This window comes from Cololabis saira, chromosome 6 (assembly GCF_033807715.1).
Source record: "Cololabis saira isolate AMF1-May2022 chromosome 6, fColSai1.1, whole genome shotgun sequence".
Taxonomy (NCBI): Eukaryota; Metazoa; Chordata; class Actinopteri; order Beloniformes; family Belonidae; genus Cololabis; species Cololabis saira.
In genome coordinates this window covers 40,088,610-40,113,261 of record NC_084592.1, presented here as the reverse complement: position 1 = coordinate 40,113,261, position 24,652 = coordinate 40,088,610, and the positions used below count along the sequence as shown (strand labels likewise).

At 41.5% G+C, this 24,652-nt stretch overlaps 1 protein-coding gene across 1 annotated transcript; it reads left to right on the top strand.

Moving 5' to 3' along the window:
- The first annotated feature begins 5,625 nt into the window (after positions 1–5,625).
- Positions 5,626–23,811, top strand: LOC133446535 (zinc finger protein 664-like). Its single transcript, XM_061724577.1, has 3 exons — positions 5,626–5,669; positions 5,796–5,838; positions 20,088–23,811. Exons 1-3 carry the CDS (start codon positions 5,641–5,643, stop codon positions 21,348–21,350), a joined length of 1,335 nt encoding a protein of 444 aa, XP_061580561.1. The 5' UTR covers positions 5,626–5,640; the 3' UTR covers positions 21,351–23,811.
- The last annotated feature ends 841 nt before the right edge of the window (positions 23,812–24,652 follow it).

The following is a 24,652-nucleotide window of genomic DNA, read 5'->3' as shown; positions in this document are numbered from 1 at the left end:
CAGGAAACTCACCTATCAGAAGGAGAACATAGAAAATTAAAGAGGGAGTGGGTAAATCAAGTATATAGTGCTTCATCAGGAAAAAAGAGGGGGGTAGCTATCTTAATTAATAGGACACTGGCCTTTTCTTTAGAAAAAGTTATTGAGGATAAAATGGGGAGGTTTGTCATGATAGTAGGTACAATAGGGGAGATGGAGATATCCATTTTGAACGTGTATGCTCCAAACGAATGCGATCAAAATTTTTTCAGGGAAATAGCAAACGTTATTGCTAGCAACGCAAAGGGCATGCTAATAGTCGGGGGCGATTTTAATTCCATACAAGATGGAAGATTAGATAGAATACCTGCGGAGGGCGGTCCCCAAACTAAAAAAACAAAGATACTTAACAATGTAATTTCAGAATCAGGACTCGTTGACCCTTGGAGATTTAAAAATCCAAAAGGGAGAGATTTCAGTTTTTTTTCAAATGTTCATAACAGCTATTCCAGGATCGATTTCTTTTGTGTATCCCGACAACATTTATATAAAATAACAGATTGCCACATGGAACCAATAACACTGAGCGACCATGCACCTGTTGTTTTAAATGTGGATCTAGGTAGAGAAAACTTTTTTAGGTATTGGAGACTAAATGTTTCGTTACTGACTGATACAGGCGTAGTACAAGAGCTGAAACGTGACCTAGAAGAATATTTTGAGATAAATGATAATGGAGAGGTAACACCATCAATCCTGTGGGGGGGAGCTAAAACAGTAATAAGGGGGAAAATGATTCAAATTGCATCAAGACTAAAGAAAATGCGATTGGAAGAACAACTTAAGTTAGAAAGCAAAATAAAGCGGCTGGAATTGGAACATAAAACCACTGGGGCACATAATATCCTATTAGAACTTAAAGAAACTAGGAAGGCCTTAGATAAACTGCTCACATATAAAGCGGAGGGGGCTTTAAGATTTTCTAAACAACGTTATTATGAAATGGGGAACAGAGCTAGCCGCTTGTTAGCTTTTCAACTCCGGAAATCTCAGGCTAGCCGTGTGGTATCCAAGATTATGCACCCCTCAATGAAAAAAATAGTATCTCATCCAAAAGAAATAACAGATGCTTTTGCATCATTCTATAAAAACCTCTATGCAGAGCCTAAATTACAAACAAAAGATGACAATGCTGAATCTTTTCTGGCCAGTTTACACTTACCCTCACTGTCAGAAGAAGAAGCATCACACATGATATCAGATATAACAGAATTGGAAATTCGGGAAGCCATCAAAAAACTAAAAAACAACAAATCCCCAGGGAGCGACGGACTCCCTGGAGAATTTTATAAATGCTTCATAGATGACTTAGTGCCAGTACTAACAAAAGTTTTTAACCACTCTCTCTCCAAAGGCGATCCACCAAATACATGGTCGGAAGCTATTATTTCAGTGATCCACAAAGATGGTAAGGACCCGACACTTTGTGAAGGATATAGACCCATTAGTTTAATATGTAATGACCAAAAATTATTAACCAGTATTCTGGCAAAGAGGATGCAGAAGATTATAACAAAATTGATTGACGTGGATCAGACAGGCTTCATACCTGAAAGACAGGGAACCAATAATATAAGGAGAACACTGAATATTATAACATGTGCTAAGAAGCACATGCAAACCTCTATGCTAATCAGTTTTGACGCACAGAAAGCGTTTGACACCGTTAATTGGCAATTTCTGTACAAAACATTAGCCGCAATGGGATTCCACCAGAAGTTTGTAGAATGGGTAAGGGTGATATATACAAACCCAAGGTCGCGAGTTAGAGTGAACGGTTGTTGTTCAGACTTTTTTAACCTTGAGAGAGGGGTCCGGCAGGGGGACTGCCTCAGTCCCCTGCTTTTTGCCATAAATATAGAACCCCTAGCGGCATCAATTAGGCAAAATGAAACTATAAAAGGCATAAAAGATGAAGGTCAGACAGAACACAAAATTTCGCTCTACGCGGATGACCTATTAGCATACATCAGTGACCCAATCTCCTCTGTCCCTGCATTGATAAAAAATTTAAAGGAATATGGTGAAGTGTCCGGTTATCAGATTAATCAATCTAAGTCTGAGGCAATGATGTTGGTAGGGGATTGGCCAGCAAGTTTGGCAGGAAGCTTTAAATTTCGATGGTCTAACCAAGGGTTCAGATATCTAGGAATCATTATAACTTCTGATGTATCGCAATTGTTTAAGGCTAATTATGGTAAATTGTTGGGTGAAATTAAAAACGATCTTACACGATGGGAAATCCTCCCTCTGTCCATAATAGGAAGAGTGGAAACTGTACGAATGAATGTGCTACCCAGGCTGCTCTTTATGTTTCAGTCCCTCCCCATAGAGGTCCCCATTTCTACATTTAAAAAAATTAACAGCTGGCTATCTAAATTTATTTGGCAAAATAAAAGACCCAGAATTAAATTTAAAAGACTGTTATGCTCAAAACAAGATGGAGGCCTAAATCTTCCTAACCTGAAAAAATATTACTGGGCAGCCCAGATCAGATCAATGGTCGCATGGATAACTCAGGATAAGGACACCATTTGGGTCGAGATGGAACGGAGTGTGTGCCCAAAACTACCCTTAGATACATTTCCATTCACGAGTTGTGAAATCTGGGGGAAAAACAAAATCCCAAACCAGTGGGTGAAAACTACTTTAAAAGTATGGTCAAGGGTGAGAAAAAAGATGAAACTCCCCACCTCGATATCTAGAGTAATGAGAATTGCACATAATGTGGATTTTCTCCCCTCTACATTAGACATAAGGTTCAAGAAGTGGGAAGAGAATGGTTTATTCTTACTGGATCAACTATTTGAAGGAGAAGTCCTGATGTCTTTTGAACAGCTACAACGCAAACACAATCTTCCAACCCATGACTTTTTTAAGTACCTTCAACTAAGGCACTATTTACAGAAACACAAAGAATGGGATGCAATAACTGCTTTGCCATCCAATATAGAACAGTTTTTTATGCAAACAATTAAGGGGAAAATTAAGAAAAAGATAATATCACACCTATATAGAATACTACAGGAAGAACTAACAGATAACAGCCTGGACATCAAGGAAAAATGGGAATTAGAGATGAACACCATAATTTCAGATGAAAATTGGGAAACATCATGCAGGGAGGGACATAAAACGACAAATAGCCCCATGTGGAGGGAATTTGAGTGGAAAATTAAGATGAGATTCTTTAGGACCCCTCTTATCACGTCGAAATTTGCTCGCACCTCAGATCAGTGTTGGAGGGGCTGTGGGCTAGTAGGAGATCATACCCACATTCTATTTGATTGCCCAAAACTACTAGGATTCTGGCAAAACGTGAAAGATGAAATTAAGGGATGTCTAAATGTTGAACTACCTTTAGAGCCATCTTATTTTATACTAGAAATATTACCAGAAGATCTAGATGATAATCAAAGACTGTTATTGAGAGTCCTTCTTGTTTCTGCTAAGAAGATGATCACGGTCTCATGGCTGAAGCCCCAGCCCCCCACAGTGACCCAATGGAAGGAGAAGGTTAAGGAGATTTTCTACATGGAAAACATAACAGCAAGGCTACATTTAAAAATGGATGTCTTCTCGATTAAATGGTCGCCAATTATTTCATATTTCCTCAACTGATGTGATCTGCTATATGTGAGAAGTGACTTTCTTTTGTTGTGGTATTCTTGATTTTTTTTTTTTTTATTAATTTTTTTTTATTTTGTGATTTTTCTCTCTTAATTGTGCACTGTGGTACATGTGCACTCATACCCCCTCTGCCTATGGACTACTCATCCTCATAGGGATTATGTGACACACGGACAATGAACAGATGCAGAAACCCACGGACTACTTCATGCCGACACCCTTGCTGTATTTTTGGCTGTATGACTGCACTATATGTCTAAACTTGTTAAAAGAAATAAAAAGAAGTTAAAAAAAAAAAAAAAAAAAAGAGGTAATTGTTTTTGGAGAGGTTTCTATGGCTTCAGTTAGACTCACACCTTGGAGTGTTTTAATCCAGTGTGTTCAGATTTGTTCAAATGGCTTAAATGTGTTTTGTGAAGATTCTACATTCAAACTAGTTACCCTTACGGAAGGCCTCTTCCTGTTTTCCATAAGTGCTGGCTGTTTTAGACCTTTTCCAATGAGACCTCTAAGTAAAACAATGAAGGAACAGATAACTCAAAACTGACAGGTTTAGGGGGGTCTTTCATAGCATCTGGCTCCCTCAGATAAGGTGGAGACCCAGACCCATAAAACACTGAACACCCCCCCCCCCCCCCCCCCCTTTTGGGTATAAACTTGTTGACAGGCCTGTGTGTGCATTTTTCTGGATGCCTCTCAGGTGTCAGAAAAATGAACCTGTCAAGGTTTGACATTCCCCCCTGCTTTTAGTTTCTGTTTTGCCCCGCCTGTGTCCCATCTGGCCTGATTGTGTCTGTACCTGTGTCTCGTCATGTCTCGTTATCCCCTGAGTATATCTGGTCTTGTCATTCCCTTGTTCCCTGTCGGACCGTACTGTTCTTCCCTCCATGTGCTCCTGATGTTTGATCCCCGTTCATGTTAAGTTTAGATCCTGCCAAGCAGTGCTTTTTGTTTTTACCTTTGTGGAACTCCTGCCTCCGGCCTCCCTCTCTCTCCAGCGTTTGGGTCCACACCTTACCCCCAGACGTGACAGAACCTTCGGCTGGAAGATATTGTGCATGATATTAATAAAGCTTGAATAGATATATGATTCAGTTCTTTGATTTTTTTTTTTTTTTTGGTGCAGCAAATCAAAAAACCGGAAATTCTTTCAAGTGTTTTACTAATGTTTATCAGGATTAGAAAGAAAACCTAATGAGGCTTCACCTGCCAATCATTATATTTGTCTTTTCCCGCAATGCAAACATGCCCTAAAAATAATCTTTATTCAGTTTAATTATCTATTCTTTTTTTTTTATTGAGCATTTTAGAGATTTAGAACATACAGATATTCGGCTAAACATTTATACATAAAAACTTATGCAATACACAAAAACGTGTACAATAAAGTATACAATATAAAATTATATATAGCCTATGTATACATGAATAAAATAAAAATATCTATAAAATGAATTTAGCTTAAGACAGAAGCAAGACAGAAAAAGGTCTCTATAATATGACAATGTGTGTTCGCTCTTTTGGTTTGACATAAGTTTAAGGGAGTCTATATATAAATTAAAATCTCCAAGGAAAGCATTGGAATTTGGGAGTGATTTTGAGAATTTTGTTTGTAATTTACCAATTGCAATCATAAGATTTACTAGGTAACTTAATGGTTTATTGTCAGATTCAAACTGAGTGATAACATCTTTAGCCATAATTGTTATAGAACAGTAAGTTTTACTTTACAATTCTCAAAATCAGTCCAAAACGCAGATGAGAGTGAGCAGTGATAAAACACATGTATGGGAGATTCATTATTATTATTGGGGTCTCCTTTAGGACCCTGAGGACGTCACATCCTGTCTGTGTGTCGGGTGGAGGTCACGTGATTCCGAGCTGCGGATGTTAGCAGACACACGGGTTTATGGTTTATATTCAGAGATTCTGCAGAATAAAGCGAGAAGAAAGCAGAACCAGGACTCGGAGATGGACCGGGATCAGAACCAGGACTGGGAGGTGGACCAGGATCAGGATCAGAACTGGGAGGTGGACCAGGATCAGGATCAGAACCAGAACCAGGACTGGGAGGTGGACCAGGATCAGGATCAGAACCAGAACCAGGACTGGGAGGTGGATCTAGATCAGAACCAGGACTCGGGGTCCGGCAGCAGGGCGGGTCTGCAGGTCAGTGTTCAGGTCTAGCACATACTCTGCTGCTGCTGATCCAAACGCTGTATTTTCTTGCACGTCAGTAACTTTAAACTAAACGACCGAAAACATCTGCTTGAACCGAGTAGCAACATCTGCAGCAACATCTGCAGAGCAGCAGCCTTTTAGCCTAAATTATGGTTCTTCGTTAAATCGACGCGCTCCCTACGCCGTATGGCTCTGCGTTGGTGTATCACTGTGTGTGTGTGTGTGTGTGTGTGTGTGTGTGTGTGTGTGTGTGTGTGTGTGTGTGTGTGTGTGTGTAAAAGTAAAAGTAATGTAAGGGGGAAAAAAGCCATTAAGGATAAAAGCCATTGAAAATGAATGCATCTTAGTATAATGCAAATATATTAAAGAACCATATATGTGTACTATTGAGCATTAACATGTGCTTCAGAGAGCAGGAGATATGATGACTAGTTGCCTATAAGTATTGTAATGGGGCAAAAAGTAAAACTTCAGAGGCATGTTATCATTTATCCTAACATTTATTGGAATGTACATCCAAGTTTAGTTGCAGGAATCTGAGGGATGTAAGAACAAAACTGGACAAGAACATCTGAAACAACCACAACCAAATTCACTCTATCCGGATGGCGCAATTTAACTGAATATTTTTTTTTTAAAGGCCGAAATGAAATAGTGTAACAAGGCTGTTTTTAAAATGTAAGGAGTAAAAAGTACAGATAATTGCGTGAAAATGTAAGGAGTAAAAGTAAAAAGTCGTCTGAAAAATAATTAATCCAGTGAAGTATAGATAACCAAAATTTCTACTTAAAGGAGCTGTATGTAAGAGCAATAATAAAACGAATCATAAAATGACCCCGATATGTCAACAGACATTTAAAAATCATGTTAATTTCAAATACTTATGTCACTGACAACAGCACTCAAGCCAGGATATTCCAGTTTAAAAAGAGGAGTTGCAGCCCTCAACTGATGTTTATGTTGTCATTTTTTGTTTTGGCCTGAAGCTCCACCCTCCACCTATCTCCCAATCACCAAGTCAGTATTGTTTCTGAAGCTCCACCCTCCACCTATCTCCCAATCACAAAGTCAGTATTGTTTCTGAAGCTCCACCCTCCACCTATCTCCCAATCACCAAGTCAGTATTGTTTCTGAAGCTCCACCCTCCACCTATCTCCCAATCATGAAGTCAGTATTGTTTCTGAAGCTCCACCCTCCACCTATCTCCCAATCACCAAGTCAGTATTGTTTCTGAAGCTCCACCCTCCACCTATCTCCCAATCATGAAGTCAGTATTGTTTCTGAAGCTCCACCCTCCACCTATCTCCCAATCACCAAGTCAGTATTGTTTCGGCATCCGGGTTGCCAGCTTGGCTCTAATTATCGCAGCCATGGCAGCCTACGTTCCTGCTGCATTCTGCAGCCTACCAGGCAACCTCTGGTCGGGGGGAGGAGGGGGAGGGTACACGCCGCTCAACAATATTTTGAAAGTGACTGCAGTACCAGTTTTGGCCATTTCTTACAGACGGCTCCTTTAAGTAAGGTAACAAAGTATTTGTACTTTGTTACTTGACACCTCTGTGAACGTCTCACAAACATGTCGTACTGACCAGCATCACTTTGTGTACAGTGTCCCACTCAAATGTGTCCCCTGTCCACCTTAAACTCGGAACAACAATCCTATTGTTACATCTTTTTTGTTTTGAAGTTAAGTACCTTCTTCTCTTCTTGTTCATATATCACATATAACCATCACACTTGGTCTTAAAAATAATAAAAGTGCATCTCCATCACCAGTAATAATAATTAGGAATATAATTTGGAACAAATAAATAAAAATATCCTTAGTGGATTCCTGTGCAACTTAAATTATCCTTATTGTTTTCCCAAACCAACATTTCACCAATTGAATTATACATAAACACACTTTCTTTTCTCCTTTTTTTTTTTCAATACAACATCAACTTAACACAACATTAACATCATTTGTTACTCATTGCTGTTATCGTTATCACTGACAAAAGTCTTTCAGGTAGTGGGGCTAGACAATCTGCCGTCCCGCCCTTGTAGTGACAGCTTGCTGGACCCCTGCTTGACCCTGTTCCACCACCACCTCTCGTGGCGTATGTAACACAGTCCCTGTTGTTGTATGTGTGTCAGGTGTGCCGTAGTTGCAGAGGTGTATAATCCAGGTGCCATAAAGTAAAAATCCAGTCCAGCAGTTGTTCCAACTAATCACTAAACCACCTCCTCTGCAGGTAGATGGTAGGTCGTTAGTGAAGACCCCTGTTCTAAATGTACAGGCTGATCCAGAAACATGGCAGGGTTTTTACTTTATGGCACCTGGATTATACACCTCTGCGTAGTTGTGTCTGAGGTGACAACGATTTCTTCTTAAAACACCTCCAGACTCCAGTTTGACCTCATAAGATCTATGACTCACAGGTTTAATCACTTTTGCTGGTTTCCAGACATTATGTGGCTCAAATGGCTGCACTCTCACATAGGGCTGAACGATTTTTGAAAATAATCTAAATTGAATTTCGATTTTTTTCCTCAATATTGTGGTTGCAATTTAAGATGCGATTATTTTTTCAAGGTTCTGTTCTCATGTATTTTTCAACTACACAAGCAATAAATCAATCTCCATCCATTATCTATACCCGCTTTATCCTTTGCAGGGTCACGGGGGTCTGCTAGAGCATATCCCAGCTATTTTCAGGCGAGAGGCAGGGGTTACACCCTGGACAGGTCGCCAGTCCATCGCAGGGCCACATATACAGACAAACAACCAGACATACTCACACTCACACCCACGGGCAATTTAAAATAATCAATCAACCTACTATGCATGTTTTTGGACTGTGGGAGGAAACCGGAGTACCCGGAGGAAACCCACGCAAGCACGGGGAGCACGGGGAGAACATGCAAACTCCACACAGAAAGAACCCTGCCGGGCCTGGGAGTCGAACCTTCTTGCTGTGAGGCAACAGTGCTAACCACCAAGCCACCGTGCAGCCCTAATAAATCAATCTGTTTTATAATAAACAATGTCAGATTTATTTAAAGCTACTGATCTCCAGTCAGTATCATCACACACACTTCCAATGAACACAAAACAAACTAGTGTATGTTCTTATTAAATTTTAAGGAGGAAAAAAAACCTTCCTGAACATTCAATGGAAATATAATATTCCCTCAGTAACAGCAGCACACAGCATACTTAAGTGCAAAATGAGTATGGCACTGTCAGCCAGAAGGATTCTCCTATATAGCTCTCAGGAGCTCAAAGATTTTTTGCTAGGAAAACCAGCATTTCAACTATTGCTGTTTTAAAGACGAGCGAGTGCAATTAACTATATTCCCTCCAGCACTGAAAAGATGCTCTGACGGAGCACTTGTGGCAGGGACACAGAGGTACATGCGGGCCATATTGCACAGTCGTGGAAAGTTGATCTTGTGCACCTTCCACCAGGCCAAGGGGTCATCTTCTCCATCAATGGCAGGGTTCATGAGGTAACTTTTTAACTCTGCCTCAGCGACATCTTCAAGTTGCATGGGAGAAGCAGAAGAGGCGACGGCAGTCTTGAAGAAGCTGCCAAGAGACTTCTTCACCTTCTCACCAGAGGGCTGTGCACTTTGAGGCCTTGGAGTGCTTTCAGTTCGAGACCTCTTCTCCTTCCAGATGAAAAAAAAAAAGCAATTAGTATTAAAGTTAGATTACAAATCAATAAATATAAAATCTGTTTGTGATATCATAGATACATAATTATTACTAACCTGGTTATATGCACGCCTTGCTGATTCCAACATTTCAGTCTTGAGTCGGGTCTTAACGGTGGGAATGTTGTCTGCAGTGATGTACCGGGTTTTAAACCTGGGATCCAGGAAGGATGCAACATCCAAAAGCTCCTGGATGCTGGGGTCGTTATACTTGTCATTGAGGTATGCCAGGACCTTAGTTTTGATTTACCTAGTCAGGTCAGTGTCCTCTTGATCTTCAGCCAGGACTGATGTGGCCAGAAAGTGAAGAACTGGTTTGAGGTAGGAGATGCTCACATACTCCTCTCCTGAGAGAGCATCTGTAAAGTCCAGGAGAGGATGCAGTAACTTGTGGACAGACTCCAACACGTCAATATCCTGCCAGGTTGGGATGAGGGAGGGTGCGTATCGGTCACCTGACAACACCTGAGAAATGGCTTTGAGTTGCTCTAGCACCCTGACAATCATAATTTCTTTGGATCCCCATCTTTTTGGGCATTCAGTGATAAGGCTGTCCTAAGGAAGTTTGAGCTTCCTCTGTGCTTCAGTCATTGCTGACTTCTTCTTCCGCCTGTGGGAGAAGTGCCCCACCACCTTCTTGCACAGACACTACTGCTCTTGACACTCTGTCATATTTGAGTGCATGTCCTGTAATACAAAATAGAACAGTGTAATTTATACAATTTGTCTTGTGTGACACAAGGTTATCAACTTTGAAATAAATACACAAATTCTCTCCCTCTACGTCTCACATTCACCATTCACACACACATACAGAGACACACACATACAGAGACACACAGTCACAGACACATACAGAGACACACGCGCCGACATATATGTCATGATACTAATTTACGTACCGATGGAAAGATGTAATCGGTGCCCAAAACACTGCAGTCTGGTCCAATCGTTAAGCTGTGCTGCCATCACCATATTAGATGCGTTGTCCGTCGTTATGCAGACGTGGTTTTCTTTCTGTAAATCCCAGCCGGCGAGCCCCTCTCTCAGGCTGGCTGCAATGTTTTCCCCCGTGTGGTCGTCCGGGAAGTAGGACGCTTGAAGACAGCGAACCTTGAGATTTAAGTCTTGGTCAATGTAATGCACCGTTAGACTCTGGTATGGCACTGTTGTGTGGCTTGACCACAGATCAGTTGTCGTTGCAAAAAACTGTTTTCAGCTCCACTGCAACTCTCTGTCTGCATTTTTTGTATAGCTCAGGTATGGCTACCTGGCTAAAATGTCTGCGTGAGGGCATTCGGTACCGCTTATCCATTGTGCGTACCAAAGCCGTAAACCCAGGCTTGGTCACTACACAAATGGGCATCATGTCTTTGGCTATGAACTCCGTTATTGCCAGAGTTATTTCTCCGTGCCGTTTCGAGTTATGCTCGTAAGGAGAAATAATTTCAAACAAGTCGGTCAGTGATCCCTGTCGGCTGGTACTTTGCTTAGTTGAAGCACTTGTAGTTGGCATTCTAGCCATGCTATCATACATGGTTTTGTGGTATTTTTTTAAGTGCTGAAACAGGTTCGTGGTGTTACCTCGCGAGGTAGCAACCGTAGCAAGGCTCGTTTTGCACAATACCTGACGTTGCGCAACATCTTCTCTTTTAAATCCAAAATAATTCCACACAGCTGATGTGCTGCTTTTCTTTGGTACCAAGCTTTCTGCTGTGCTTCTGTAGAGCCTGAGGCCATTGTAGATTGGTTACGCGGCACCGTTGACTTTTTTTCTCTGCCGGCTCTGCTCTTCCCGCTCTACTCACTCGCGAGTTACGTGATCAGATCACGTGACTGGTCAAATCGCAGCCTTTGCGGTTACAAAAATCTAATTTTATCACATCGCGATATTATTGCAAATGCAATTATTCGTTCAGACCTAGTTCCACCACCACATCTCTTGGTGTATGTAACACAGTCCCTGTTGTTGTATGTGTGTCAGGTGTGCCATAGTTGTGTCTGAGGTGACGACGATTTCTTCTTAAAACACCTCCAGACTCCAGTTTGACCTCATAAGATCTATGACTCACAGGTGTAATCCCTTTTGCTGGTTTCCAGACCTTATGTGGCTCAAATGGGTGCACTCTCACACTGTCCCCTTCTTTCACAGTGTTCATGTCCTTTGCTTTGCGGTTGTAATATTTCTGTCTTTGTCTGTTTTTCATCAGTCCTTGTGTGTTGTCCATTATTGCTGGCTCCAACAGTGTCTTTGACAGGAAGCAGTGTCCTGGTCCTCCTGCTCAAAGGTCTCTGTGCTGGGCTTGTGTTAAGACCTTGGCTCGGTGTGTTCCGATGGTCTAATATAGCTAGGTATGGATCCTTTCGAGCAGCTGCAGCTTTCTGCATAAGACGTTTGGCTGTTTCTACTGCAGACTCAGCTTTCCTATTGCTCTGAGCGTATCCCGGTGAAGATGTTCTGTGTTCAAATTCCCACATTTGACTGAATCTTCGAGATTCTTGTGAGGCATACTGTGGCCCATTTTCAGAAATTACTATGTCAGATATTCCCTGTTATGCAAAGTGTGCTTTCAGCTTTTTGATAACTGTACTGCTCTTGGTATCTGGTTGGTAATCTACTTCCCAAAAGTTGGAAAAATAGTCCACTGTCACCAAGTAGTCCTTGTTATGGAATGAAAACAAGTCAGTGCCAACATTGGCCCAGGGCCTCCAGGGCTCCAGACTAACTTTTTTCTTCCCAAAAGTTGGAAAAATAGTCCACTGTCACCAAGTAGTCCTTGTTATGGAATGAAAACAAGTCAGTGCCAACATTGGCCCAGGGCCTCCAGGGCTCCAAACTTTTTTCACTAGGAGCACAGTAGCCCCTAACTGAAAATTTTTAGGGGCACAATCAGAAATTTTAGGAGCGCACATCGTTTATCGACACGCTAACCAAATTTTTACATTTCTACTACATTTCAGTGTATTAGTAATACGTATTTCATAATAGATTAATGAATTACCACAATGTGCTGTTTCAAATGCAGTGTTACATTTTATTGTGCACTTTTAAAGATGTCGCAACATAAAGTAAACTGACAGCACCATTGCTGTCATTATATATAAAAAAACATACATTCACATGATAAAAAAGTGCTTGGTAACAAAGTGCTTAGTAACCTTTCAGCCATGGATTTAACTGTTAAACACAGTACTTAACAAATGTACAAATATTGTGGGTACTGGCCAATAACATTTCCCTACTTGTGTCTTTACTAAAACCCTGAAGTTACACCAGTTGACCAAATTCACTGCCTTCACTCAAATAACTAAGGATCTTACCAAGAAATATTCTTATTTCTAACCTAAAAATGCCATTACACCTGATAACACACATCACTTAAAAGGTTAGGTGTTTTTCCCATGTGTTAAAATTTAACTTTCATTTGTGTCAAGCTAATTTTAAGTTCTAGTTACGTTTTAAGTTAGAGTTTTGGCAGTGTTCAAGATAAAATTATGGGACCTGCTGTATTGGAGCACATTTTCTTTTAGTTAAAACTGTAGCGGGGACAGATGTTTAGAGAAACCTATGTATGTACCGGGTGAAGGCTGATTTATGGTTCCGCGTTACAACAACGCAGAGCCTAGGCCATAGGCTCTGCGTCGATTTAAGGCGGAACCTTCAGGCTTTAGGGGAACATATCGGAGAACAACCTGAAGAATATAGAGTGGATTAAAAATAAAAGTTAAGCACTGAGCTACATGTGTCTCCCGTCTGGGCCATTGCAGACTCATTGCCTGAGCATGATGTTACTAAAACTAAACATATCCGCCGTCTCTTTCTAACTTTCTAACTTTATGTGCGCGGCGCAGAGCGTTGTGTTGCATTAAATGTAGTCCGGGCGTAATACCTGCTTTGAGCTGGTGAAATTAAACGAAAAAAATAAATAAATAAATAGATCCCCCGACTCATTCCCTTTCACACTCATTGGCCTGCAAATAGGCGGGTTCATTGACGCACCCCTTCCACGTTTAACGTGTAAAAAAAAAAAAAAAAAAACTGGCAAATTTACTGGTCGCACGTGTGCGAGTGGACATGAAATTCAGCCGCACATACTCAAATTTTGGTCGCAAAATGCGAGCATTTGGTCGCAGGCTGGGGCCCTGGCCTGTGTCATGAGGATGTAGTGTCTCCTTCTTTTGCTTTGAATCAACTGACCTGCAGTCAACTGACCTTCACATTTGGAGATGGAAGTCTTTATGTACTCATTCATTCCTTGCCAATATACAGATTCCCTCGCCCGTCTAAGACATCCTTCAACTCCTAGATGAGAGGAGTGGATACGCTGCGCGATGTCAGACCTGAGTTTGTCTGGTATTACTGCTCTCTCACCCCTCAACACTATGCCATCTTGACAACTCAGCTCATCTTGGAATGAGTAGTAATGGTGTATGTCTTTTGCAATGTCTTTCTTGTGTTGCGGCCACCCTGTCTGAATTAACTTTGTTAGCCTCTGTAACTGTGTGTCCTCCCGTGTAGCGGCTCGGGTGCAGTTCAGTCTTTCAGCCGAAATGGGTAAGTAGTCAACCATGTTTATAGTCTCTACATCTGTCTTGGTGCTCTCAGGTAAGTATGCCCTACTCAAAGTGTCTGCTAATAGCATGTCTCGGCCTGGCACATAGGTCACGGCGATGTCATACTTTTGCAGTCTGAGTAGTATACGCTGCAGTCTCTTTGGTGCACTAGGTAGTGGTTTTCTATGAATATTTTCTAGTGGCTTATGGTCGCTCTGCAACGTCACCTGCCTCCCGTATGTGTATTGATGAATTTTTTCCATCCCAAACACTATTGCTAAGCACTCTTTTTCTATTTGTGCGTACTTTTTTTCAGGAGGGGTATGAGCTTTGCTCCCAAATGCAACCGGTTTACCTCCCTGAGTCAGTGCTGCCCCTAACCCTGTGTCTGATGCATCACACTGCAGTGTTAACTCTTCTTCCTGTTCATCATATTTCAAGACAGGTGCAGCAGTCTTTTAGTCTCTGAAATGCAGCGTCATGGACATCACTTCTCTCCCACATGTTGTTTCTGTATGTCAATTGTCTCAAAATCTCAGTCGTCTGACAAGTGGTCATAAAACTTTGATAGGTAGTTTACCATTCCTACCAGTCTCAGCACTCCTTTAACATCAGTCGGCTGCGGCATCTCCCTGATTGCCCTAATTTTTTCTGGATCTATCTGTAGCCCATCTGCTGTCGGCAGATGTCCGATGTAGGGTACTGCCTGTTGTCGCAGTTTGAGCATTTCAAAGTTCAGTTTGATGTTTCTCTCCCTACACCTGGTTAGAAAGAGTCTCAGTTTTATGTCATGTTCCTTGTTCGCCTCCTCTTGTTTTGCTCCTTCCCCGGTGACCAGCACATCATCTGCATTGGCGTAGATTCCAGGAAAGCCCTCATGTGCCTGCATGAGCATCCTTTGGAAGACCTCTGGTGCTGGGCTAATTCCCATCGGCATCCTTAGCCAATGGAACCGGCCAAATGGGGTGGCAGACGTGCTGAGGTAACTTGACTTCTCCTCTAAGTTTACATGCCAGAACCCATGTTTTACATCACACACCGTGAATACCTTTGCCTTTGACATCTCTGGGAGGATGTCATCAATTGTAGGCATTATTACTAGAAAACTTAAAACGTATACGAATTTTTTTCATAAATCCTGCCTCAAGCTCCTTTAAGGGCCCGATTCAGCGGCTTTGGATCAATGCAGATCCATGGTTTCCCGTTTGGTTTTGTCACAGAAACCATAATGCTTATCCAGTCGGTGCTTTTTCCACTGGAGTGATGATCCCTCTTCTCTCCAGGTTCTCATCCAGAGGTTTCATCATGGCAACTGGTACTCTGCGTTTTGGCAGTTTAAATGGTGGTACCTTATTGTGTATTTCAATGCGATATTCACCCTCCATGCAGCCGTCACCAGTGACTATGTCTACAAACTCTGCCTGGATGTTCTCGCTCGTCATGTTCATGACCTTTTCATCTCTGTTATCTACAGCAGTGTTTCTCAACCTTTTTTCAGGCGAGGCACCCTTTAAATTCATGGAAAATCTGGGATCAACAAATACAATGCACATGTAACAAACCACACACACACACCATGAGTTGCATCCCTCAAAAATAAGGACTTAAACGTAGGCCTATTATTATTATTATTACACACACACACACACACACACACACACGCGCACACACACGTGTGACTTACAGTTGGTGAGAGACTTGGGCCTGCGTGGACGAACGAAACTCTATTCTTGCTGGGATGGATGACAGTGTATGCAGCTCTGCGTATGCAGAATTCTCTTCTGATAGGAACACTCTGAGCTCCTCTCTTAACTCGTACAGTCTGTCCAAAACCTTTCCACGTGAGAGCCATCGGACAGCAGTATGCAACAACAAACCTTGATGCTCGGCTCCCATTTCCTCGCATAGAATGGGAAAAAAGGCGAGACTTTAACGGCCGTGCCTTTATGAAATTAACAATGTCCACTGCCCCATCCAGCACATCCGAAAGTTCTTTTGGCAACGTCTTCGCAACTAATGCCTCTCTGTGAAGGAAACAATGCGTTGTGCGAACATTTTTGTTTTGCTCTCTGACCCTGCTGATGAACCCTTTCACATTGCCCGTCATTGCAGCAGCCCCATCTGTGCAAATACTGAAACAGTTACTCCAATTTAGACCTCCCTTTTCAAGGTATTCTGTTGTTACGCGGTATATTTCCTCTCCCGTTGTTTTGTGAGGCAAACACTTGCAAAATAAAAAAATTGTCCCGGATTTCTTCTCCATCGACAAATCTCACAAATGCCAAAAGCTGTGCGTGGCCACTCACGTCAGTTGATTCATCAACTTGCAAAGCGAATTTCCCACATCGTTTGAGTTTCTCAAAGACCATCTCTTTATGACATCCACACCCATTTGCACAAAGTCAAAGAACAACGGATCATCTCCTTCAGAAACATCAAACACATCAACCCCACAGATCTCTCTACCCTTATCAGCTCCTTCCCCAATCCCCCCTCATCCTCCTCCCCTGCCGATCTGGTACAACACTACAATAACTGTCTCTCCTCCTCTCTCACTGCCCTGGCTCCACTTAAAACCCGCTCAGTTTCATTTACCCACTCTGCCCCCTGGTTCACCCCTGACCTCCACCAGCTCAAATCCACAGGCCGTCAACTGGAGCGACTCTGCAAAAGGACCGGACTCACTGTGCACATCCAAATGTACTCCGATCACCTTCAGCTCTACAAAAATGCACTTAATACCGCCAAATCATCATATTACTCCAACCTCATTAATTCTGCCACAGGAAACAATAGAGTCCTTTTTTCAACCGTCAACCGCTTACTTCAGCCTCCAAAAACCCTCCCTCCAGACATCTCCACTGACCAGTGCACCGCCTTCCTGGACTTCTTCAGCTCCAAAATCAACATAATTCACCATCAACTGGCCTCAACACGCTCTTCCACAAATGACCCACCATGGATAACCACCACCAACCAACCCCTCTCCAGTCCTCTCACCAATTTCACTCCGGTATCAGAACACACCATCTCAGAACTAATTCGTAAAGCCAAAACCACCACCTGTCAGCTCGATCCCCTCCCCACCCTGCTTGTCAAAGCATGTCTGCCATCCATTTCCCCCATGATTACCAAAATAATTAATTCTTCCCTCACCACTGGAACCGTTCCCCCAATCCTCAAACTAGCTGCCATCACACCCACCCTAAAAAAACCAGGTGCAGACCCATCTGACCTCAATCACTACAGGCCCATCTCCAACCTTCCCTTCATCTCCAAAACTCTGGAAAAGGTGGTAGCAGCACAATTACAGTCCCACCTAAATTCAAATAAACTCCACGAACCCTTCCAATCCGGTTTCCGCCCCAATCATAGCACTGAAACAGCCCTGGTTAAAATCACTAACGACCTCCTCCGTGCAGCTGACTCCGGCCTACTCACCATCCTCATCCTCCTGGACCTCAGCGCAGCCTTCGACACCATTTCTCACCCAATACTCCTGGACCGCCTGGCTGGCATTGGGATCACTGGTGTTGCACTCTCCTGGCTTTCATCTTACCTCACTGACCGTCAACAGTTTGTCCAACTACAGAACCATAAATCCGGATGCACGGGTGTCACAATGGGTGTCCCCCAGGGGTCAGTACTGGGTCCACTTCTCTTCACCATCTACCTCCTACCCCTAGGTTCAATTCTCCGTCACCATGGGGTCCATTTTCACACTTACGCCGATGACACTCAGATATATATCTCCTCCAACCCCACCGCTGCCATTCCTCCCGCTTCCCTCACCACCTGCCTACACGACATTAATACCTGGATGAGCAATAACTTCCTAAAACTCAACGGCAATAAAACTGAGGCTCTTCTCATCGGCTCCAAATCCACCCTCACCAAGTCACAACCCTCTCCCGCCCCTCCCATCATCATCGACGGCTTCCCGGTACCCTTTTCCCCCCACGTCAAGAGCCTCGGCGTCATTCTGGACAATACACTCTCATTTGCACCTCACATCCACAACATCACCCGGACTGCATTCTTCCACCTCCGCAACATCTCCAGACTTCGTCCAGCACTGTCCCAATCCAGCACCGAAATTCTGGTCCACTCATTCGTCACATCCCGTATCGATTACTGTAATGCTCTCCTCACTGGCCTCCCAACCAAACTCACCAACAAACTACAACTCATTCAGAACTCGGCCGCCCGGATCATCACCCGCATCAAGTCATCTGACCACATCACCCCCGTTCTTATCCAACTCCACTGGCTCCCAGTCCAATACCGTATCATTTATAAAAACCTCCTCCTCACCCACAAAGCCCTTCATAACCTAGCCCCCACCTACCTCTGTGACCTACTGAAAGAATACACCCCCTCCCGTACCCTCCGCTCAACCTCTGCTGGACTTCTTTTCACTCCCACCTCACACCTTAGCAGCATGGGTGCCCGAGCTTTCAGTTGTACGGCACCCAGACTCTGGAACTCCCTCCCCCCATACATAAGACAAATAGACTCCATCACCACATTCAAAACACAACTCAAGACTCACCTGTTTAAACTTGCCCATTCACTTTGACCGGTCACCACACACTACCTCCCACCATACTGTTCTGTTATCTGTACTGTTGCTCCTTGATTGTATGTATTGTGTATGTGTGTATGTATTATAATTTCTACTTTATTATTATTGTATTTCCTTTATTGTATTGTTTTGTTTTTATTCTGTAAGGTGACCTTGGGTGACATGAAAGGCGCCGTTAAATAAAATGAATTATTATTATTATTATTATTATGTGCTCGAGTACTCTAGTAACTCGAGTACTGCCTGTGAGGAAGGTTTTTTGTTCCCTGTGGGAGTTTTTCTGTGTTTCTATTAAACTACACCTCGTTTTGGCTAAAGTTTAACCCAGTTTGGTGTTGTGCGATTGGCACAGATTTGTTTTCTTTATTGTTGTAATGTGTGCTTTAAATAAATCTGGCATTGTTTATTATAAAACAGACTGATTTATTGCTTGTGTAGTTGAAAAATATATGAGAACAGGACCTTGAAAAAAAATAATCGCATATTAAATCGCAATATTGAGGAAAAAAATCGCAATTAGATTATTTTCAAAAATCGTTCAGCCCTAGTCTGTAACACAACTCTGAATTTACATTACATATGTACATATTTACAAACAAAGAAAATAAATAATGTAAGTAAACAAGTGACTAAATGATCTTTGGAAACAGCTGGTTATTGTCAAAGCCCTTCATCCTCCCTGTACCCTGTGAAAACCATCTTTTTGTACCGCTGTTTGAACTGGCTCATGCTCGGACATTGCTTGAGCTCCGCACCCAAACTGTTCCACAACTTCACTCCACATACATCGCCAGAGTCCGCCCATTTCTCTCGTATCCCAGCACAGAGGTGTTGATGCATGCTTTCAGTTCTAGTAGTATAGATTATTGCTCTCTGGTATTCCTAAAAAGAGGATTTAAAGTTTACTACTACTACTACAGAATTCAGCCACAAGTGTGCTGACGAGGACCAAAGGGCAGTACCATGCATTGGCTCCCCGTGTGTTTTTCCATGTATATGGGTATACGTGTGTATGTATATACGTGTCTATATCTATATGAATATATGCTTGAATACGTGTATAGTAACATACATGCATGCGTATATGATATTGATGATGTATAATTGCAAGAAGGATGTGTTGTATAAAATCTATAAATAACCTGTGGTATGTATTTTCAATTTTTAATTGTGGATTATTGGATTCATTGTATTTTTACAAACAAATGAATGGTATAACACAGCACTGTGGGACACAGTACATACTAAATATACTGTTCCTGTTTTATATCCAAAAATAATTACTGTTTTATTTTATTTGTTTTCAAATCAACACGTATTTTAAAATATACATGCAAACCCTCCCACCTGCCTTAATGAAGACAGAATTATTAAGTTTTCTTCTCTGTCCTTACAGAAACATGTATGCAAGGAGAGACCCAGAAGTCACCACTGTGATCAGTGTAAAAAAGTCCTCACCACTTCATCAGGTCTGAGTGCGCATAAGAGGATTCATACCGGAGATAAACCGTTCAGCTGTGATCTGTGTGGGGCAGCTTTTTCCCGACAACGCTCTCTCTGGAATCATCAACGTGTTCACACTGGAGAAAAACCATTCAGCTGTGATCAGTGTGGAAAAGCTTTTGCCCAACATGGTGGTTTAAAGTCGCATCAACGTACTCACACCGGAGAAAAAAGGTTCACCTGTGACCAGTGTGGAAAAGCTTTTACCACATTAAGATGTCTAAAGACTCATCAATATATTCACACTGGAGATAAACCATTTAGCTGTGATCAGTGTGAGGCAGCTTTTTACCAACAAAGTGCTCTCAGAATTCATCAACGTATTCATACTGGAGAAAAACCGTTCAGTTGTGATCAGTGTGACACAGCTTTTAACACATCAAGTGGTCTAAGGATTCACCAACGTATTCACACTGGTGAAAAACCATTCAAATGTGATTACTGTGGGGCAGCTTTTACCACCTCAAGTTCTTTAAATATTCACCGACGTACTCACACTGGACATAAACCATATAGATGTGATCAATGTGGAGCAGATTTTACTACATCAGGGAGCTTAACCAAACACCAATATATTCACACTGGAGATAAGCCATTCAGATGTGATGAGTGTGGAAAAGCTTTTACCTCACCAAGCTATCTAAGAGTTCACCAACGTACTCACACTGGAGATAAACCATATAGATGTGATCAGTGTGAAGCAGCTTTTACTGCATCAGGGAGTTTAAAGAAACACCAATATATTCACAATGGAGATAAGCAATTCAGATGTGATGAGTGTGGAAAAGCTTTTACCTCACCAAGCAATCTAAGAGTTCACCAACATACTCACACTGGAGCTAAACCATATAAATGCGATCAGTGTGGAGCAGCTTTTACTGAATCAGGGAATTTAAGGAGACACCAATATATTCACACTGGAGATAAGCCATTCAGATGTGATGAGTGTGGAAAAGCTTTTTCCTCACCAAGCTATCTAAGGGTTCATCAACGTACTCACACTGGAAATAAACTGTATGGATGTGATCAGTGTGGAAAAGCTTTTACCTCATCAGGCTATCTTAGGGTTCACCAACGTATTCACACTGAAGATAAACCAGATCTAAATTCAGATCTGATCAGTGTGGAGCAGCTTTTACCCAACGTGGTATTCTAAGGACTCACCAACGTACTCACACCTGATTAAAACTATATCTGTTATCAGTCTGTTGCAGCTCTTATTATGAGAGCTTAATTATAAATGTGAACTTAACGCAGTGTCTTCTTTTAATTAGCACACTTCACTGCAGAATTACTCTAGAGATATGTTACACTGAGGAAAAAGTCAAATTAACGTTACTTGCTTTCGCCTCACAATTTTAAATGTTTGTATGCTATTTTCATATGCTATGTAAGACAGTTGCCTAAATGTGTAAGCTGGTGGCGGCATTGTGATGTATATGCTCTGGTTTTACCTGAGGTTGTCACTCACTGGATACCATATTTTAAAGAGCATATTGCAGGTTGGAGACCCCTGTGAATCAATGTGTAGGAAAATAATGTAGGAACTGAATTTTCATTGAAATACGCATACATATATACTACAGTGACCTCCAGAGTTGTTTTTGTGAGAGTATATTACTTCCGCATCTGAAAAAGCTGAACCGGAAGTGACGTAGCACCAGGGAGTGCGGTGAATTTCAACAATAGGAAAAATAATGGATCTTAATGTTAGTTGTGACACTGAAGAGGTTGTGAATGTGTATTCACACCAATATGACGGGCCACAGCCTTATAATTACGAAACCCGTTAGGCCCCCCACGTTCTTTTGATTGACAGCTGAAACTCGCTTTTTAAAAGGCTGATTTATGGGTCCGCGTTACACCAACGCAGACCCTACGGCGTAGGTTACGCGGCGACGCACCGAACGCTGCGTGCGCCGCGTAACCTACGCCGTAGGCTACGCCGTCGATTTTACGCGGAACCATAAATCTTCATTCACCGCAGCACCCGCCCGTGCGCTCCTCGAAACTCCGAAAATAACTCCTAAAAGATGGGTGAGTACTTGTAATCTATCTACGTTTGTACTTTCTAAGGAGAAAACAAGCTTATTATCTTCTCTTTTTTCTGATTAAATGCATCCGAAATAGCCGGGTATTTTTAAAACCGAATATTTCGCCCCCTTCGTTTATAAAATAATTTGTATCCACCTTACATCGTTGTTAAAAAAAAAAACCTTCCACACATAACCGAAGATTTGCGTTTTCGACCACATTCATAAGCATTCCAAACCTGTAGATCATGTACTTCCCCCCGTGTCCACGTTCGAAAAAGCAAAACTCCGGTTGTCTCTGTCTACACGCATCTACATAAACAGAGTTTTCAAAAATCTTCACTTTGCCCAGAGTTTTTTTAAACATTCGTTTATTTGCGTTTTCATGTGGATGACAGGTCAAAACGTAGAAAAATATCTTCGGTTTAGCAGATACCCGGCTACGTGTGTACAAGGTCTGCGCAGTCAGATGGGGCAGAGCTGTGGAGACGTCTCCCTGCTGCTACGTCATATGACGCGGTGTTCGAAAAAAAAAGCGTTTGTAGGAGCTTTGCTAAAATCAGCCACTTTTTCCTCTGAATACGTGCCCTTATGTCTTGTAAAACATATTAAATCCTACATTAACTTCTCACATAGTCATTTTCACATAAAGTCAGGTATAATCTTTGAAAAAACCCTAACCTGCAATATGCTCTTTAAGTTTTATTATACCACATGGGGCTCAATTTCAATCAGTGTTTGTTTACTATTTGTATCAGTATTTTTACAATCCCTTTTGTGGTCACTATTATAACAGTAGATTTAGTTACCTGGAAATATTCAAAGGTTTTCATTGTACTTATTTCTTTGTACATTTTTTACTTATATATTTCTCTAGCTACCCACTAATTTTTGGCCTGCTACTAAGAACTTCATGGGTACATTCACAGTAATTGTGGAACTGTTTGAATAGTTTCCTTGTATTTACATTTTTAGATTCCTTGTATTTACCCATTTATGTCTGCTGCAATTACCAGGTAAGTAACTGAAATTCCATAGTACTTACCAGGTTAATACCTGGTTGAGTGTTTTTCTTCATCTTCAGTTAGTCTACCAGTTTCTACAGGTTTGTGTTTCAATGTTTTGCATTTAAAGATTCAGTCAAAATAAAAGATCCTTCCTGATTGTCTATGGGATTTCAGTTTCCTGCTCAGTCAAACCATTGCACAGACACAGCAGGAAGTCTGTGTTAGAACAGTCCCACAGTAGTACTTTGTTCATGTAGTTTTATCTCTGTAGATGAATGATGGTTCCTATTGCAATTTCATTTGACGGATGGAAAAAAAAACGTTGGTAAAACGGGAACAACTTCTGAGTCCTGCTGGACCAGCTGGTCAGCTTTGAAACTAAGTGAAATCTGTCATATATTCACAAAGATCAGGAAAGATAAGCTACAAGAGAGAGGCAAGTCTAACAGGAAGTGATGCCATAGATGGATTAATCCTTAAGGGCAGAGTTAGTTACCCACGTATGTTGACAAACTGCAAAAGCAGCATATAAACAATAGTTAAGTAACACAAATAAATGAAGGGAACCTAAATAAAACAGAAATAAATATTAAACTGGACATTTTGTGATTTTTTTTTTCTATGTATGTATGTATATATGTGTGTGTGTATATCTATATGTGTGTATACATATAATATATATATAGTTTATGCATGTGTGTATATGTTTGTGTGGGTGTGTATGTGTGTGTGTATGTAGGCCTTATATATATGTGTGTGTGTGTATGTATATATATATATATATATAATATATATATATATATATATATGTGTGTGTGTGTGTGTGTATGTAGGTATATTAGGGCTGGGACTCGATTAAAAAAATTAATCTAATTAATTACAGGCTTTGTAATTAATTAATCGCAATTAATTGCTATTTGATCGCATATCAATTTTAGACCTGAGAACAATCGGATTTCCTTTTTTTGTTTGTTTCAAATTGATTTTTGTATACGAGTGAATGATTGACTAGTGAAAACATATGTTCAATTTATGAAACAGTTTATTTTTATCAAGGTGGTGCTTGATAAATAACAAATCAGTGCAATTTGCTATAAAGTGCAGTAAATTAAATATATGCAGTATGCACATTGAATGAGACAGGTAGCCTATAGTCAAGGACCTTCTGTAAACACTGTAATATAACAAAATACTTTCAACTGTTTCAAGTACATTCCAGAACATGGAAACACATTAGAAAACAGAGCACGCTTCCATCCATCTGTTTTTGAAAACACAATTTCCCATCCACGGGACCAACAAGACCCTTTTCGTCTGCGACTTCATTCAACTTTAACGTGTGTGGTAACAACTTAGCTTGTGTTATGATGACGGCCGCACTTCGCTGTAACACTAATGCACGTTGGTTGCAGAACCCT

Coding starts and splice junctions, on each gene's coding strand:
- LOC133446535 (XM_061724577.1), top strand. CDS start 5,641: ATGGACCGGGATCAGAACCAGGACTGGGA. Junction 5,670..5,795: donor GATCAGAACCAGGACTGGGA/GGTGGACCAGGA, acceptor GGTGGATCTAGA/TCAGAACCAGGACTCGGGGT. Junction 5,839..20,087: donor GCAGCAGGGCGGGTCTGCAG/GTCAGTGTTCAG, acceptor CTGTCCTTACAG/AAACATGTATGCAAGGAGAG.